Source organism: Micropterus salmoides, unplaced genomic scaffold (assembly GCF_014851395.1).
Source record: "Micropterus salmoides isolate LMB-PRFRI ecotype aquatic unplaced genomic scaffold, ASM1485139v1 Ms_hic_scaffold_17, whole genome shotgun sequence".
Taxonomy (NCBI): domain Eukaryota; kingdom Metazoa; phylum Chordata; class Actinopteri; order Centrarchiformes; family Centrarchidae; genus Micropterus; species Micropterus salmoides.
In genome coordinates, this window is record NW_024040817.1 from 21,610,378 (window position 1) to 21,630,147 (window position 19,770).

Sequence of the window (19,770 nt, forward strand, 5' to 3'; positions counted from 1 at the left end):
AAAAATTATGAATACTGTCAACTTTGATTGTGTGTGTGACTCAGTTTAGTAGTCACCTCCATACTGGTATGAGAAGTCTGCAGCCCTGCCCCCATAATGTAGTTGATGACAAACTTGGGGCCTGGTCTCATCCTCCCCACTACACACACACACACACACACACACACACACACACACACACACACACACACACACACACACACACACACACAGCTCTTTGATAACTATGCCAATCGCTTCAAGCATGCGATAACACACAATTCCGCACACTAGCACTTACTGTGGATTGGGTTCAGAATAAAAGGTTAGCTAGCACTTTGATCCTTACCAAACAGAACACATGCTAACACAGTACCGCTGTGACACACCATACCATTGTGCTTTAAGGACTAGCCGAAGGGGAGCAGAAGACAGTGTGTACATCTTTTATGTGCTGTCAGTATCTTTAAAACTCTTCTCTCCGCATGCCCGATACTAGCTGCCTACTGTGAAATAATACAAGATGTTTAAACTAATGAAACTCTCAGCAGTGTATCAACCTTCATTAAAACTATGTTTTCTTTATTCAACAAACAGATCAGCCCATTACTCTCCCCTGAACTGTTCACTCTTCTGTTAGTCAATAAAAGCAATAATGATGCTTATACTGGCAAACAAGAAAATAAAGGGTCAATTAGCCTCAATACATTAGCCAGTTGTGTTGTAATTACTAGCTAACCCCGTCTTGTCAGTCTGACAGGGTTAGGAGTGATCTATCTTTGGAGAAGAGACAAGTAAAATTTCAGAATATCCTATTATTATTATGTATAAGCTATCTTATTTGAGAGATTTAAGATTTCTTATTTGTCGTCATTTTTAATAGTTTGCCTTGGAGATGCCAGCAAATGTTGCAGAGTTACATGAACAACAAAAGAGAATAGTGTTGTACTGAATATGATATTTGCGATACAATGCAAAAAGGATGTAAGAACAGAGAAGTCAAACTACATTACTGTAGTTTTTGTAACAGATATTAGTAGAGCAGAAAGTATATTTTTTTTGACATGGCAGAATTACACATAAAGGAATCCATTTTATCTTTAATAATGAGAAAGATTCACTGGAACCAGCTTCTATAATGTGAATATTTTGCTTATTTTCTTTACTTTCTTTATTATGATAGTAAGCTTTTTTGTGCCCATTGGTTGGAAAAAACAAGCAATTTCAAAATGTCTACATGGACCCTTGGAAATTGTGTTTTCATTTTAAAGACCACACAATGAGAAAAAAATCGTCAGATTATTCAATAATATAAATAATTGGCAGTTGCAGTTCTACAAAGCTAACACAAAAATCTTAATTACTCATTTTGTTTGTTTTTAATAATAATTTGCTTGAAATCACAGAGTTGAATTTGAACAAGAACACGTTATGATCATATCGTCACTGTATGATTCCAACAAAAGTTGATATAAACTAGGAGTGCATCGATCCAACCTCTGTTCTCCTAATACTAATTCTGATACCTCAACTCAGGGTATCTGCCAATACCAAGAACTGATCTGAGTGTTTCCTTTTTCCCAGATTTTAAATCTGTAGATCTACTGTAGCTGTGGGGAACTTAACAGAATTTTTGTGTTTAGTAATATGAAAACTCGGTCACTTGTCTGAACGACTGAATTTAAAAACTGAATTTTATGATGATATTGAAAAAGACGTGTTATGGCCAATACCTAATCAGCTCAATCAGGTTATATTAGCACTTGTATGGATATATACTACATATGCAATAATAGTGAATAAATGTCCCACCCAAAATTTAGTGCAGTAGTTCTAGCATCCTTTATTGTAGAGTTTCTCTGCTTTCAAACAATTTCACAGATTGACGTGTGTACATCCCTCAGTTTGTCTGTGTGTGTGTGTGTGTGTGTGTGTGTGTGTGTGTGTGTGTGTGTGTGTGTGGGGATATGCATTGACAAACACCTTTACACAGACGTTTAGACATTTGTGTGTGCGTGTACTTGTGTTTGTATTTCCGCATTGTGAACCTGTGTGTCGACATACCTGCTGGGCTGTGCTGAATTGACTGGGCCCGGTCAGCATGAGTAAGCAGCCAGGGGAAGATTGAGGCAGCCAGATGTGGCGGCCCTGGGCTACCGAGGATATCATTACTCCGGGTGTGTAGCCGGCCAAAACGGGAGCCCCCAAGTGGAGTTTCATCAAGGTGGACCCCCCGTCTGCGGTGAGGGGGAGGATACCAGTTAACCTGTTGTCCTGCAGTGAGGAGCGGTATTAAGCGGCAGGTGGAAAGAGAAAGCATCCCGTGACTAGAATGTGGTGGAAACAAGAAAGTGTGCAGACACATTCAAACTGTGGAAGACTGTCCTATTTGATTTCTATTCCCTGCTTCTTTTGCAACTCAATAGGAAACCCTCTAGTGCCACTGTGTGTGTGTGTGTGTGTGTGTGTGTGTGTGTGTGTGTGTGTGTGTGTGTGTGTGTGTGTGTGCACATTTTAAGTTTTTTTATTATCCTTGCTAAACCATGAGTCTTACTTGTATAGCTTTCACTTTAGTTAAAACACACACAGAAATGTCCACTCCATGGAAATATCCAGGATATTTTTGGTGCAGGACTTTGACAGAACAACTTGATACATGGCTGCTGGCAAAGAGATCAGCAGTATCTTCATACGGGAATTGGACCGTCTCCCCTCAGTGAGGTAACCCATAGGCCATGAATCACGCTGCCTTGCTCCAGAGTCCTGTGGTCCCGGGGGTTGACAGTTTGACCGCTCCTCAATGTGGTCTCTCTCCTCTACTCACGCTCCTCCCATCCCCATCGCCACACATTCCAACCACCGGACCGGTCACGTAAGGTCAAGAAAATAAAATAGAATAGAGCAGGATAGAATAGAAGTTGTGTGTAATGTATTTATCCCAATGTTAATTAGCAGGACCACATTTGCTGTTTCACATCCTGAGGCCTTTGCAGATTGATTACCTCAGTTTGTGGAGGGGAAGAGTGACTGATGGATGTCAAAAAAAGAACAACATCAGAGAGAAATGAAGCTCTTCAAAGTAAAGAATGGAGGAGGAGACAAAGGGGCATTGAAGAAGGGTATTCCTGTGCGTTTCTGTTTGCAGCTTGTCTGTTTTGGCAGGCCTGACATGGAGCTAGTCTGGCAGTCTGCCTGTCTGGTCCTCTCTGGTCTCTCCTCCATACTGGTGGGTCACTGGTGTTTGGATCACTACAGCTGGCTGTTAACCACCGACTTGGATAGAGCCTCATCGCCATGTGTTTGATTTAGCTTAGTCATTTATTATATACACACAGTATGAAAATTAAAGTCATATATCAAAAACTTAATCTTGGAACTGAAAAAGAAAAGAAAACACAAAGACAGGGTGAGAGGAAGGATGTACCGGGAAGCCTAAAATAAGGAATAAAATAAGGCCAGAAACTATTGTAATCATAATAATAAAATCACTGATGTGTCCCACCAGTTACAATCATATTTGTACCAGCGATTCATCAAAAGCTTTGGCGAGTCCAAGTGATAAATGGACAGTTCATCCGGTGCAAGAGCGGCCCTTGAGTGAGTGGTTTTAACTGTGCCCCAGGCCATACTCCAGCTGAGTTAAACACACCCCGACGTGCGTGCATGTGAGTGTGAGCGAGAGACATGACACGTCTGAGGGTGTGATGTAGTCACTTCCTCCCACTGGACTGAACGACTGTTGTCAGCTTGACCCTGCGCCAGTTAACCCCTCTCCACCCCTGGCACTGCGGGCGAGGGCCTCTGGTGTGTGTGTGTTTGATAGAGAGAGAGAGAAAGAAAGACAGATTGTATGTGTGCGTAGCGTGTGTGTTGGCAGACCACAGGTGTCTGGTCACGGTGTCAGGGTGTTAAGAGGTCTTCTGAGAGGCCCTCCTAGTCGGAGAGTCTCAGCATCTGTTTCGTGGGGCGGGGGAGCGGCAGAAAAGAGGAGGAGAGGTTGGCAAGGGTTACCAACACATACCCCGAGGGGCCTGGGGGCTTGTTGGGGGGCAGTAGCTGACAAGCAGGTGCCTATGTTGACAGTAACCCTTCATACTTGAACCCCACCTCCTCCCAAACACACACGCACACTGCACACACTTACAATAAATCCTGGAGAGTCAAGCGTAATTGCAGAGCCTGATTGGGGGGAATGCAGAGGGAATCCCCTTTTACACACACACACACACACACATCATTGAATCTTTTTTCGCTTGGGGTCAGAGTTGAGAGAAAAAGACGAGAGCACACCAAACTCTGACATTTCCTTCTGTGTGTGTGTGTGTGTGTGTGTGTGATTTGCATGCACAGTAACCGAAATGTCCACACGTGCGGACCATGTGAACACACAGGGTGCAGGGGCTTTTTTCCTGCTATGTATCTTTTCCAAGACAGTGCAAACTTAATATACATAATATACATATGTAACAGTAAAAGAAAATCTGCAGAATTTATGCTCCACATTTTTGTGTTTGCTATAAAACAAAATGTGCGTGTGTTTTGTAAATGAAACCCATTTGGACCAAATGTTAGTTAGTCAGGTGTACCGGTGCATGTCTGGGAGTGATTATTTTGGTAAGAAGGGGGGGAAGGCAGTACACAGCGGGGGGTTGAGGAAAATTGGAACAGCTGTTGATTAACATGAGTGCTCTCTCTCTCTTTCCTTCTTTTTTACTCTCTCACAGTAGAGGAGGAGGAGGAAGATGAGGAGATGATGGAGGTGAAGCCAGGCCCTGAGTCGGAGCAGCAGGATGAAGACGACAACAGAGAAACCAAAGAAGGTACAAAGGATGGATGAACGATGGAAGAGTAAAAATGCTCAGCTATTATCATTTTAATGGTTTTCTTAAATTCAGTAAATCTCCTCCTGCATAAATTTACTTAATTTATGTAGCTGTTGTGCCAAACACAAAACTTTCCATTCTTTATCCTCCAGTCTCCTTCTTCCCTCGACTTCTCACATGTTGTTGGTCAAACTGTCACGAAACATGGTCACTTGTGTGTGACACCCTCTCCCAGTCAGTGGGTGTATCAGATGGAAGGGTGGGGGTAGGTTATGGTGGGGGTTAAGTCGGGTCCAGCATATCAGCTCCATGGCATGTTGGGGTCAGTGCTGATTAAAAACCTGTCACTTGACCCCCCGACTACACTTCAAAGTGAAGAGGAATGGAGAAGTGTGTGTGTGCATGCGTATGCGGAGGGTTCATATAGTAAAATAAGGAGAAAAGGCTTTGGGTTGGTAAAAACAGTTGATGGACACACAGATGGGTTGACATATTCATATTCAGCCACACATGCATACACAATCCTGACTGTACTAACTGTGACTCAAACACAGAGACAGACAGATGTAAGCACGCACGCACTTTTAAACACACAGTCATCCGTCTCCTCTCCATCCTGGCCCATTAGAAGGTCTGGCCTTTGATCTCTGCCACTCGATTCACTGAGTCTTTTCTGACAACTCGTAAGAAATACAAAGGGATGAGGGGGATCAAAGTCAAGAGGCAGGGTAAAGGTCGATATATGTGTGTCTGTGCGTGCTTGTGTGTGTAAAATCGCATTTGTGCTTGGGGACAGTGACTTCAAAAAACGGACGCCGTGCTGTGCAGCCATTACGTTCAAAGGGAGGCGGGTCGCTCACAGGGCTTTTGTTTTCCTCTTGTTTATGAAGTTCTTACTGTAGGGTTTTATTAGAAAAGATGCATTAGGTACTGTTTGTAGTTTATTATTTCCTGGATGGGATTCTGGTTTTGATAGAGATGAAGTGAATGTTAATCTGACATCGGAAGCACACAATGTACTCTTTATATTTATTGCAGAAGTAGACATGACAGTACTATATGTACTGTACTATATGCAGTAAGATTCAGTAACATATCTTTACTATTGTCAGTAACTAAAAGTATAATGTCACAATGTCAGTTGATTAGAATAAATAGACATTTCTCAGTTTGGGGCTCTTGAACAGTAATTGAGAGCAACAGTGGTTTTGACAGCTATTTCCAAACTAAAACGTGCCTGTATTTTGCAGGTCACATCAAATACTAAATACTTAATATTTCTATGTATGATCTGTACGTTCAAATGCATGATTATATGTTTGTTAAGATATATAAATAATATCAATGGGGGCCTATATTTGCAAAAACAAAAGAGCTGCAACTCCCTATAATAAACAGCAACGACTTATGCCCATTACTATTTATATTACTTTAATGCAGGTTTTTTCACTTCAAGTTATCAAATTCATCACTTGTTGAGAGAGAGAGAGAAAAAAAGGGCTCCTGCTTTACTTTTAGTTTTACTATTCCACTCTATCTATTTCCATGACCCCTTTGTTCATTATTATTTGTGGTATTATTGGTTATAAGAAACCTTTTCCAGAAATAAAGTACTTTGATAATCGATGAATTATCCAAGTTCCTTTTCATGCAAAAATGCCCAACATTCCCTTTCAAACATATATTTATAGAACTAATAATAGTTATATTGGTGAAATGAATCAATAATTATAAAATACTAATATAACTGTAAACCTTAGTGCTAACACCTTATGCGTATGTTCCTTCCACCAGGCTCGGTGCTGCGGGAGCTGACGGAGGAGGAGAGGCAGCAGATCCTGCACTCCTCCGAGTTTCAGAGTTTCTTCGACTGCAGCATCCGGGTGATGGAGAGAGCTCTGGCTGAAGACAGCAACATCTTCTTTGACTACAGCGGCCGGGACCTGGAGGACAAAGAGGGGTGAGCAGGGAGGAGGGGGGAAGTAGGGAAGGAGGAAAGTCTCTGTGTTTGGATGTGAGAGCACATGTGAGTGTTTACTTGCATGCCACAAACTAGGAGACTGACTCATGCCCACTGTGTCACTCTAGGGGCCTGGGAGCTCCTTTGTTCTTCAAAATACATGTCTTCCTGCTGATGTCACACTTTCACGGGGTTAAAAACTCCTTCTGAAGGGCTGCCTCCAAATGGAGGTTATCAAAGTGTTGGTTGAAGGTATAAGAGTCATAAGTGCAAAGCTGTTTTAGTATACTGCTCTGCTATTATAGAAGAATGCTGCTTTAACCAGCTCACTTCAACTTTGACCACGGCAGCCACAGAGGAGCATCAAGCCTGTGGTCAAATAGAGATTATGTCTAAAACAGGCCATGGCTCAGTGCTTAACATCAGTCCTCTTCTTTTTTCCGTAGACATGCTATTTGTGAAATTGTAACGACATAACCTACATTTCACTACCAGTACCACTACCATACTATTGCAGACAAAGTGGATAATTTCCACGTATTAGTGCACAGAATTCGTTGTAATTAGCACTCAAATAGAAGTCGACCCACAACAGAAGGTCAGCTTTCCTCTCACACAGCTGACATGGACGAATAGATGGAAACAAAAAACAGCTCAAGCTCTCAAGCGGCCAATGACACAACAATCTGCATGGGATCTGATTTGACCACAGGCAACATGCTGGCTGAAATTACTGACTCACTAGAGTTAACAGCCATTCAGACAGCTCTCTCAATTGATGTCAATTCAGTAGAGCCGGCAGTGCCAAAAACAACTATGCAACTACGCCGTTTCTTTTATTTGTTACACAGAAAGACATCAACTGTTTTTTAAAACCTTTGTAACCAAGGTGTGCTTTGGTCCTTAAAGACTATTTTTGACTTAAAGTAATGTACTTTCAGTAAATTTGTGTCATGATATGATATGATATGTGATATAATATGACTTATGATATAATTTCACTTAGCTATCAGTAAAGTGTAGTGCACCTCAGTGATTGTGTCAGTGATTAGTGTCAGCTGTTAAAGGACCCACCCAGCAATACTTTAAGGTTAAAAAGCTTCTCCACCTCCTCAATTCTTACTATAGTTAGTACACTTACCCAGATTAAAGGTACCTTATCAGTGATCACAAATGACCCCTGCCAACAAATGGCTTTTTTTTTTTTTCTTGGCAGGTACCTATTTACGTCGGCACGTACCTCTCGACTGGAACAAATCTGTTGTCTTCAGGTTTGATCACAAAATAATGTCTGACCGTTATCTCTACTGTCTTTTTTCAGAGACTTGGGTAGCGGCTCCAGCCTGTCATTCAGCAGACTCTTCTATGATGAACACTGGTCGAAACATCGTGTGATCACCTGCCTTGACTGGTCCCCCCAGGTGAGGCCTGCAGCTTTGTGAATGTCACTTTGAATTTGTGAAGATTTTCTTTTATTTTACAAAACTATGTGTTTCCAAATTTGAAGTCTTGGCACTAATTATGCTGGTGTTCAGCATCACTATTGTATGTATCTCTGTATTGTATGACCCTCTCTGCCTCTGTCGTCCCTCCTTTCCTCTGTCTCTCTCTCTCTCTCTCTCTCTCTCTCTCTCAGTATCCTGAGTTGCTGGTTGCCTCCTATAACAATAATGAAGATGCTCCTCACGAACCTGATGGCGTTGCCCTAGTATGGAACATCAAATTTAAGAAGAACACACCAGAGTACATCTTTCACTGTCAGGTACTGGGTACTTACACTTATCAAAACTCCCACATGTTTCTAAACTAAAGAATATGATGGCAGCCTTGACTGCAGGTTACTGTGGAGAAGAAGTTAGTTTAGCTCTTTTATTTTTTTCCTTTGTTTTGTTGGGTGGTAAGTTTGAACTTACCAGCAACTGCCACAAAGCTGCATGCTGATAAAAGAACAAAACATCTATTACCTTTCCTCTTATCTCCTTGTTTGTGCACAGAATTTCACACTCAAAACCATCATTCTTTTCCTTAATTTGTCATACTTTATCTAGGAAACCAACTATCGGCCCTGTGAACTACAGCTTGTTTCTCTTCTCTAGAGTGAAGCAAAGGGAAATGAAAGGCAGCACCACATGCGTTCATTTCACTCTCTAGATTGGATTATAGCGGAGCGCTGCCACCGGAGGCCAGTTTTAATGCAAGAAACCCATTGATGGGTGTGATGCTAATAGCAAATGACACTGAGAAAACGGTAGAAGGAGGGAGGGAGGGGAGAAGGGATGGGAGGATTGGGTGTGAGGGCTTCACGGCTCCCACGAGACAGGCAAGGCCATATAGAGACTTCTTGGTAGTAATATGATGTGGCCTACCACTTCCTAATCCATTGCTGCCACATGTCTGTGTTAGCCCACCCACAATGATGCTGCGTCTAATGTCAGCAGTGCTGTGTTTCCCAATAACTGAAAGTCCTCCTCATACACATCACTGTAAATGTGGAAATACACCTGTAATAGTATTAATGTCAATGGCGTTCACCTCATTGCTTAGACGTAATGTTAGAAATGCTCACACATACTCTCACATTCAAGCTTCATTGAAACAGAGGAAATACATGTTCTTTTTTTTTCTCTAACACATGCAGGACCACATATTCCTGCAGACCGCATACTGCGTGCAAATATTTCGATACGAAGCTTGCCATATAAGTCTAGCTCTGTAATGGATTTTTAAAGCACGCCACTCTTTCACTGCACCATAATTTATGCCGCTGCTGAAATCCATGTGGTCTTATGGATAGATTACAGCTATGCATCTTGTAGCTGTAGGATTCAGTAGTTTTTCCATGTGGTTCTCTGAGGAAATATGTACAGTGCATCTGACTTTATTAACAATGTGGTTTCTGAGCATGCTGATCTGTGAATTGTCAGCGTTGAACATTAGACGTTTGGGAACAAGGATATTTGTGTAAGTGGCTGATCAGAAGGGGGCAATCAGCTGCAAATGTGTACAACAGAGGTGGACCCTGTTCAGGTTTTAAGATCACTGGAATACAGTGGTCATCCATCCATCCATCCATCGTCAACCGCTTATCCTGCATACAGGGGGGAATACAGTGGTCTCCAATCACAAACACAGAACTGGTTATGTGTAACATAACAAAGCATCATCATTGTTTTTGATTCTCCTACACATACAAAGCACTTCTGCAAACACAGTCCACATGCAGAGATTTTATTCAAGTGAGTGTTTACTGGAAATATGTGCGTAAGATGAAGTGATACGAGGTGGAGAAAAGACAGAAGACAAACTGAGAGAGAACAGAAATTCCCAAGTGCCCCACTTTCCTAACTTACCCCTAATCCCCCCCACCCCCTTGCTGGTCAGTGAGTTAGTGTGGCCTGGGGCTGTGCCATAGTCTTTTCATGAGGGGAGAAAGAAATGTGAATGACAGAGAAACGTAGAAAGAACGATAGATTGTTGAGCAAATGTTGGGGGACTTTGAAACGGAGTGCCCGTATAAACAGTAGAGGATACAGTGCAGATAGAGTAAAATAGAAAGAACGAAGAAGTTGCACGTCATTTGGAAGCAGCCGTGACTTCCCCTGTCACTGTTTGATTTGGATGAAAGGAGCACAGGAGTGGTTAGACAGAAGGAGGAGTCATTTTTTCTTGCTCTTTCTTTCCGCGGGGGCCTTTTGCAAACAGTTGCGACTCTCTAGTTAGCCGCGGGATCAGATGGCTCTTAATGTGCGAGCATGTTCTGCCGTTTAACCCCCCAAAACCACAGGGCTGGGTGCCTCTTCCCCTTTCTGTCTCTTCTTTCTCCTATTTTTCTTTTCACCTTCCACCTCCCATCCTTAGCTAGAGAAACAAAAGATTCAAGCTTGCATCTGTGATCATACACACTTGCTGTTTACTGTGCAGATGCAGTTCCGCACATACACAAATACACACACACACACACACACACACACACACACACATGGGTAGGCGCTCATTGCTGCTGTTGGCAGCCCCCAGCAGACTATACAACTGTATTTCATTTTTGTTTTTACAGTCTTACCCCACAGAAGCAGCCATCATGTGGATGGATAGGTAAATGGCTGAATACTATGTGTATGCACATGTTTACGCGAGTATTGTACACATGTGTAAAGGCTGTGGCGTGTGTGTGTGTGTGTGTGTTCGTGTTTGGAGGATACAAAAGAATGACAGTGCTGGGTCGGTATTGGAGGTTGGGGTTTGTGGTTGAGGTCTGGGTCTGCAGGGGCTTTATTGTATAAGGCAATGGCTCATAGTAGGCTTCATGTTTCAGATGGGGTTTTGGTGAGGTCAAGCTTCTTTATTTCATGCCTGGCTGTGTGCAGTTAGGTGAATGAGCAAAGCAAAAAACAACATTTAACCTCATATTCAGAATTTAACTCTTTGTCTAAACATGGAAAAATCTACTTGTTGGGGTTAAATAATATCAGTTGTTCTTTTTTGAGATGTATTTTGATGCAAGATAGAATAAGAAGGATTATCCTCTCTTATAAAAGTCTTGCTTATTTGCATTGGACACTACACAATGAGTCCTTAAAGAACAATTACCCAAATTTTACTTTGCAGCAGTGTTGTCGAGGTCTTTGACGTCTAGAAGTTTAAAAGCTGGCGTTGGTTTGATTTTGGGAGGAGTCTCAGTGTGTCAGACAAGTGCAATCTGGGGATTGTGCTCTTAACATTTTTGGCAATATGCAACTGTGTTGTAATATTGCATTCTAATGCAATAGTTAGACTGACAGGTCCTGGTTTGAAAAATGTTGTTCCCTAGTGGAGTAAACAAATGTCGCAGAAATCTGACAGAGATGCATTTAATGTTCCATCTCTCTCTCTTCTTGCTTTGCTGTATCCTTTCCTCCCATATTTAAGCTCTTATTAATTTACCTTACATTTCTTTATTACAACCACTCACAGGAATACTGTGGCCTTCAAGCTTATTACTTGCTTGGCCAGTTGGTTGTGATGTTGATAATTAACTTTTTGAATATTTGTTGTTTTTGGCTCTCGGGATAAAAACTAAAATATTGAAAGCACTGTCAAACTGTAGGAAACACTGAGCTATGTTATACTGCAAATCATTTTCATTTTCAGTTTTTATTTGTTCAAAAAAAGTTGTCCAGTAGCCTAACTTGGAGCACTTTGTATACTGAGATGTGTGTGAGTGAGAGTGAGAGAAAGTCTTGTAACCTGGTACAGTTTTGGAGAAAATGTGAAAGTTACTATAATATTCACTGTTTTACAAACAATGAACATACATTTGAATGGACCCCTGGAATAATAGTGCTTATGCTTGTGCTAATTGGGATCCTAAGAAAGAAAGAAAGAAATGTTACGTTAAATAAAAGTTACAAAAATGTTTATGCTGACAATTATAGTTTGTAAAAAGAAAGCCAAAAATGCAATCAGCCCATCTCTAGGTATTTATGCCCCTTTTTCTTTGATTATCATGAAATGCATGTTACAAACAAAATAGATCATTGTTCTCTAACTGCTTCATTCTAGAAAGTGAATCAACTTTATCTGCAATTAAACAGTATCTCAGTACATTCCCCTTAAGGACCCCTGACAGTTTCATGACCTCACTTTAGGAGCCATTGATCTGTGATATAGTGGAGGAAGTGTGTGATCAATCAGTGCGTGGGTTGGGTTTGTACTTTAGGATAGGGGCTGCCGCTGATGTGGATTCTGGTACCAGTTGAGCGTGCCTCCCCTCATCACGGCCATCCCAGCAGTTGGACCCATCATCGCCCCGTCTCAGTTGGGTCCAATCTTGTAACTTCACACCAGCCTCTCAAGTGGGCAAAGTCACACCACATTAAAGGGCCCGTTTGACTTAAAACCTCTGCTCAACCCCCCAAACCACACACCTCCCTGTAACAACCCCCGCCGCTACTGTCATATTCCATTGGACTCAGTCATATTTTTATTAATATCTTGCTGCCTTGTGTCGGTCCTAGGCCTTTGGCACTTACAGAGAGTTTGAGTAAGAGAAGCAGAGTCGGAGGGAGGGCAAAGGCAGAGAGCATTAAAAAGAGAAAACAACAGTTTTCACTGGCCTTGTTTAAGAGAAGCTGTATTGTGTTCAGAAAGCTTAACAGAGAAATCTTCTATCTGCTTGCTTAACACAGGCGAAAAGACTGTGCGACTGTATTTGATTTGTGGCACATTAAATAGAATGAAACGTCTACTGGCAAAAAAATAATTCAGTGCGTTGAATTTTTAGCAAAATTTGATTATTTTATACAACTTTGACTGTGGTGATCGAAGGCTGTCTATATTGGTATTGTATGAAGTGAGTCTGGGTATGTCAGGACAAGAAGATCTAAAGAAAAAGTTAAGTGTTTTTGGAAATATGCCAATTGTCTTGCTTGACGGGAGTTAGATGATAAGATCGATACCACTGTCGTATCTGTCCGTTAAGTATAAGGCTACAACCAGCAGCTGGTTAGCTTAGCATAACGTCTGGAAACAGGGAAACAGCTAGCGAAAATCTGCATACCAGCTTCTCTGGAGCTCACTAATTAACACGTTGTATCTGAATTCAACCTACATTTTTTAGTTACAAGCAAAGTAGCATATTTACCATAATGTTAAACTAGTTCTTTTAAAAACACTGTCCATACCAAGGAGAGGTATCAAAAGAGGTATTGTTTTGACACCAGTATCAAAAAATGTCTAACAATACATACACACAGCTGCAAATTTTGTCCTGTTGTTTATATTCTCTAAAACTATTCAGTTACTCGGGTTTAGTGAATGTGGCAATATTATCCTGTAAAATGCGATTACATTCATTTAGAAAACAGTCCTGAGAAGGAACTTGTAGTGTGAAATCTCTTTAGTTTCAATATTGGAATAGAATAGAGTACTGTATGATTTGAATAAGCATTATATTTGCACAAACACAAATCTGACATTAAAGCCACAAACCAGCAAAAGCGAAAATATGAGCCAAGCAAACAAACAAGATATGGAAAATAAAGGGAAAGGAGCTCTAGGAGGCAGAGACAGGCCTGTTTGTGTTCCCACAGCCTCCTCCTCATGCTTTCGCTCCGTCAAACCCTCATTCTTTGCTTGGTGAAATTGAGACTTGGCTTGATATTTCTCTCTCCTCGCCAGAAACCACAGAGTGACAAAATCCGTGGGGTGTCATAAACGAGCGAAGCCAGGGGGAGAAAGGAGGAGAGAGGTGGTCGGGAGGAGTGGGGGGGGGTTGAGAACTGGGGATGCAAGGGCAGACAGTCGGATCCATCTGGTCCTGATAAGGCAGAGTGGAAAACAGATGAGTGCGGTGAGCAAGAGGGGGAGGCGGGAGGAGAGGAGGGATGGAGCGTAGATCTACTTGGGAGGATATACTATCTGCTGTGCCCTATCAGCCCTCCCCCACCTCCCTATTTCTTTTCACCATAGCACTCCCGCTCCATTTCTGCCTTCCAAAGCCGACTTAAGCAACAGTTTGTTGCCCGAGGAAAGAACGAAAGAGAGGAGGAGGCAACAAAGGAGGGAGTGTTCGCCTCTCTCTAGCTTTCTTTCTCTGTCATTCCTTCAAACCACCCTAATCCCTTGCTGGGTGCCATCTTTCATCACGGCCTACCATGTGTGTATTATCCTCTACAGAACACTTCCCATTAATATAATAAGGGCTGCCAGAAGCACTTAGCCTCGTGAGCCTGTGTGAGATATGGTAGATGATACTTTGTGTGTGTGAGTTTCTCCCTCATGTGCACACACACAAACACACAACAGACTTTGCCCCAGGAAAGAAATGAAACCCACTGTTCTGACTGCAAGAGTGTCTCCCTCTAAAACTTCCACAATTCATCTCAGGCCCACTATCCCGAAGTGACTCTCTCCGCTGTTTTTTCTTCCGGGAGCTGTCACTCCCCACATCCTCTCCGTGTGGGCTGGCAGGAGATGTCTTGGCAGGTGTCTGACCCGCGCTGCTTGCGAGAGGAGAACCATCCACAGAGCCACTCTGCGTTTGGAAATGAAATGTCAGGCTCGGTATCCAGTCAGCCCTGATATGGAGATGCAATCATAGCGGGAGTGTTGTCGACACGAGAGCTGTCGAGGTGTTATTTAGACAGATGTGGCGCTCATATGACTGGTATGTACAGACTTATAAATCTGAAATGAAGGGGGAGCTGCAGGGGAAGGGAGGAGTGTGGCTGCATTTGATTTAAGGAAAAGTTGGACATTTTAGGAAAATATGCTTATTCGCTTTCTTACAGAGAGTTAGAGATGAGAAAACTGATACCACTATGCCTATGTATGAAGTTACAGCCAGCAAAGGGCTAACTTAGCTTAGCACAAAGATTTGAAACAGCTAGCCTGGCTCTGTCCAAAGGTGACAGCATCTTTAAAGTTGACCATGTTGTATCTCATTTGTTAAACACATACAAATACCAGAGTTCTAGGCCAGGACCAGATACTTCCTGTAGTCTCTCTGTTGGTTGCTTGGCTTGCTGTTCTCCCCTGTTTCCAGTCCTTGTCCTGAGCTGAGTTAGCTGGCTGCTAGCAGTAGCTTCATATTTTACCGTACAGACATGAAAGTGATATTGATCTTGTCATTTAAATCTCAGCTAGAAAGTCAATTTGCCTTTCGAACTTTCCCTTTACTTAAGAATATTAGCTTTACACATAAAATGTTTCCTACAGTGGTGTTTACACACTGTGAAATAAATTTCCTCAATTTGAGTCATTGATGGCATTAAAGTCTCATGAATGAGTAAAAAGTAGACAGAAATACTACAGAAATCCAGCTGAAACATAACCATGCTCTCCATAATTCAGCTCTAAACTGAAGTCATTAATTTCCTACATGACATCCAAATGGAGAATCTGCTTAGAGTCTCAAGCAATTCCCCTTGAGCTTAAATCATACACTTCCTTATAGCGCGGGACAAATTGATTTTATTTCAGCACTAAATGACATACAGTACATTTCAAAGGCATATAACTCCTAAAACATATGTGCTGATGTGACATTTGATTAGAAGCATTTAGGAAGAGTGGCTTTTTATGTTAAGTCCAAGTTGCTGCTGGCAGGCGCCTCAAAGTGCATCGGGACAAAGTCGGGCTAATTTTCAGTAGCTCTTTCACTAAGCCTGACGGTACATGAGGGGAATGATGGCATAACCTGTGGTTTCTCAAAGAGGCGATTCAGAGTTTTGTCAGGATTTTTCCTCTTAAGATGGGGACACTGATAGGGCTGAGGAGTTTAAACTAACATATGGAGCAAATCAAGGGGGCTCTTGATTTGATTTGGATTCCCTTTGTCATTACTCATGTGGGGTAGAGATGTTTACTTAGAGTGATAACTGGTGGAACGACAAGAAAGAGAAGAGAGCAGGGATGTTTTCTATTTATGTCTGCCTATGCTTGTGGATTTGTGTGTTTATTTTTCATTTTTGATGGTGTTAATAGTAAAAGTAGGGTCATATTAGTCTTCACTGGGATGTTCAAAGAGATAAAGGTTTCTTTAGTGAGTATAAATATAACTATTAATATGTGTAAAGTTATGTACCATCAATGTCAAATTGGAACAATCTGGGGTAGAACAAAGATATTTAAAATTCAAATGAGAAATGACACTTTTATAGCAGTCTTGTGGTTTCTATTTCTTGACATATTAAGCTTCAACAGATAAAGACATTGTTTGAAATTTGGGGAAATATGTTGATTTGAGAAGCTCGATACCACTCTCAACTCTGTATGTAGTGTGTAGCCACAGCTAGCAGCCATTTATCTTAGCATGACAGCTAGGCTGGCTTTGAAGCTGTTGTTTGTAGGCTTTGTTTTAACAAACAAGATCTAACATGTATTAGAGGTTCTGGTTGGCAAATTTTGTTACCTTCGGACAGAGCAGGTTAGCTGTTTCCCCCGTTTCCATTCTTTATGCTAAGCTAAGCTGTTGACAGTAGCCTTTTATTTAATGGACACATGTGAGAGTGGTATTGATCCTCTCATATAACTCAGCAAGAAAGCAAGTAAGTTCCCAATAACCAATTTCCCAAAATGTCAAACTATACTTTTAAAGAAGAAGTAGTCAGAATCAATAAACATTTAGCTGTTAGAAACTGTTAATGCTTCCTTCACTCTGATTTTCTGTCTCTTCCAGAGGTTTAACATAGCTTTGTTTCCCTTCTTTTTGAAGACTGATAAATGTTTGTGGTGGAACCATGTGTGTGTGTATGTGTATACCTATTTAGGATATGTGTGTGTGTGTTCGTGTGTGTGTGTGTGTGTGTGTGTGTGTATGTATGTGTGGGTTTATTAGCCCACTGATGGAGGCTGATGGAGGGGGAACAAAGTTCAAACAGCAGACAACCACAGAGTGTAAAGGTCATCCCAAAACTCTAGGATATTAAAAGTGTTCAAGTTGGAGACAGACCCATTTATGTGTGTTTGAGTATGAGTGCTATAGTCTTTTGACATCCTCAGTGGCCAAGTGCTTTCAGTTTTGGTTCCGCTGGAAACTTAAAGGGCTCTTGGCCTATCCAGCTTTAGGCCTATTGAATCTATTATTAACACCAATGGACCTGCATCTCAGCATGGCCCCTCCCAACCTAGTGAGCTTTTAAAAGCACCTGATTTTTATATACCTGTTTTTTGTAATGGCAGGTTTCATGCTGTCTATGCTTTTAATACTTGTGTTTCTAATACTCATGTCTCAACTGATTTTTTTTTATTTTTACAAAAAACATTGTCAGGTTTCTCACCAACAAATCTTTTATTTGCCAGGAATTTATCATCTCTAACCAATTTGAATTGTTTTTCTGAGAATTGTCACAGGGACCTACTCATATCAAAGGCCACACCCTTGATCTTGTCCTTTCACATGGTGTTCACATATGTGGTCCAAAACAATCTGCCCACTAATAAGCCAAACCCTGTATGCGCTTGCATTTTTAATACTTCCTCTGTAGCCAATTCAACAGATGCTCTCCTGTCTTCCTCAGTTGACATTTGCTCAAGTCAAGTCATGACATAATCCTAAATACTTTTAATACACTTTAACACTTGCACCGAGATCCTGGACCAAATTGCACCATTTAAGTAGAAAAAAATCCCTCTAAAGTCTTTCTCCCATGTATAACTGACAGCAAACGTGCCAAAAAGATACCTAAAGAGGGACTGTTGTAGGGCAGAGCAGAAGTGGAAAGCCTCTAATAGTGCACCGTGACATTTTAAGAGACTCTATGAGAAATAAAAACAAATGCCAGAGCATGATACTTTTAGGACCTTATTGAAGAAAAACCACACAGCTCCAGGGTTTCATTCAGCATTATTAACCGTGCCACAGACAGTATGGACTCCACCCCTCAGAAATGTGAAGAATTTTTAACCTTCTTTGTCAGCAAAGTCTTGAGCATCCTCCTCCTGCACAGGACACAACAATTTCTTTTAAAACTGCTGCCTTCTTTGAGTCCTTTGACACAATGTCTATTGACACTGAGGCGATTAATAAAATTAAGCACTCTTCGTGTGCTCTCGACATCCTGCATGGGAGATTTCTAAAAGAAGTAAATGGATCTGTCAGTCCCTATATTGTCGCCATAATTAACATGTCACTATTGACTGGTTCTGTCCCTGCTTATTTTAAGAATGCAATTGTTCAACACTTCTGGAAAAAAAAAACTTTATAGAGCGTAACTACATTGATAAATTTTCAATTTTCCTATTTCCAGACTGCCTTTTCTTTCTAAGGTTCTAGAAAAAGGTTTTGCTGAACAATTGATCGCTTTTTTTAAACAGAAACAGACTTTGAGATATTTCAGTCTGGATTTAGGGCAAACCACAGTACAGAGACTGCACTCCTTAAAATGATGAATGATCTGCTATTTGCCGTTGATGCTGGAAAATGTTCAGTTTTAGTTCTGTTAGATCTAAGTGCTGCATTTGATACTGTTGACCGTTCGGTTTTATTGGAACGTCTGAAATGCTGGGTTGGGACGGATCTCTGGTTCAGTCCTAGTTCTGTTTAAAAGTGTTTTTATTCCAACTCACAAGAGCGATCTTTTAGTGTAGCCATTGGCAACTCACGGTCATCCTCTGTGAAGATGACCTGCGAGGTACCTCAGGGGTCTCTCCTTGGACCACTTTTGTTGTCATTCTACATGTTAACCCTGGGGCATGACCTCGACAGATATGAGCTTCCATTCCTACGCAGATGGCTCTCAACTGTACCTCTACTTTAACCCCAGTGATCACATTAAAACACTCAACAACTGCATCCTTGACCTCAAATGTTGGATGTCCCAGAACTCCCTGCTGCTAAAGACTGTGCTAATTATTTTTGGCCCTGGCACAGCTAACACTCGTGCTTCAAAACATCTCACATCCAACTAAATCTCAGATCTTCGGACAACATGCGTTCCTTGTCAAAACCTGAGGTGCTCAGCCAAGGCTCTACTAGCCATTCCACAATCCAGGCTGTGGACCAAGGGTGACCAGGCCATTTCCGATAGGGCCCACACTTTCTGGAACAACCTCCCTGAGATCAGACTGGTAAGCTCAATATCCTCTTTTAAATCCTTTCTCTTAACCCTTATTTTATTGATTATTTTAATTACTTTACATTATCACATAGACCTTTTGTTTCTGTACACGTAGGCCAGGTGAGGAATATTTAGTTAAATTGTCCAAATAAATTCAGGTTTGGATATTCTTTTAAGAGTAACTTGCACATATTTTAATGTAAATATTATTGTGTGCTAATACCCACTAATAAACTTAAATGCCTGATCCCTTTTTATGTGTGTGGATTAACTTTCGGAGAGTGTCTCAAGCTGACGAGCGACTTTATTTTTACCACCAAAGTCCAGTTTATTTTGAGTCTTGACTTCTGAAGCGACTCCCGAGCCATTCGTCTGGAGGCCGTGACTCCTCAGAAGAAACAAAAAAAGAGAGAAAGAGTGTGCAGTGTTTTCTTTCCCTCTGGTTTGTTTTCTAGTCTCCTTTCAAAATGAA

At 41.4% G+C, this 19,770-nt stretch overlaps 1 protein-coding gene across 15 annotated transcripts in view; it reads left to right on the top strand.

Moving 5' to 3' along the window:
• Positions 1-19,770, top strand: part of LOC119907632 (cytoplasmic dynein 1 intermediate chain 1) — a 55,569-nt gene that overhangs the window by 17,281 nt on the left and 18,518 nt on the right. For 10 of the 15 annotated variants that reach the window (XM_038725358.1, XM_038725356.1, XM_038725363.1 and 7 more), the window contains 4 exons: positions 4,704-4,799; positions 6,597-6,762; positions 8,084-8,183; positions 8,399-8,524. In XM_038725358.1, coding sequence (XP_038581286.1) covers positions 4,704-4,799; positions 6,597-6,762; positions 8,084-8,183; positions 8,399-8,524 — 488 coding nt within the window. The remainder of the gene's footprint in view (positions 1-4,703; positions 4,800-6,596; positions 6,763-8,083; positions 8,184-8,398; positions 8,525-19,770) is intronic. The other 5 variants (XM_038725357.1, XM_038725364.1, XM_038725361.1 and 2 more) reach the window with 1 other exon arrangement.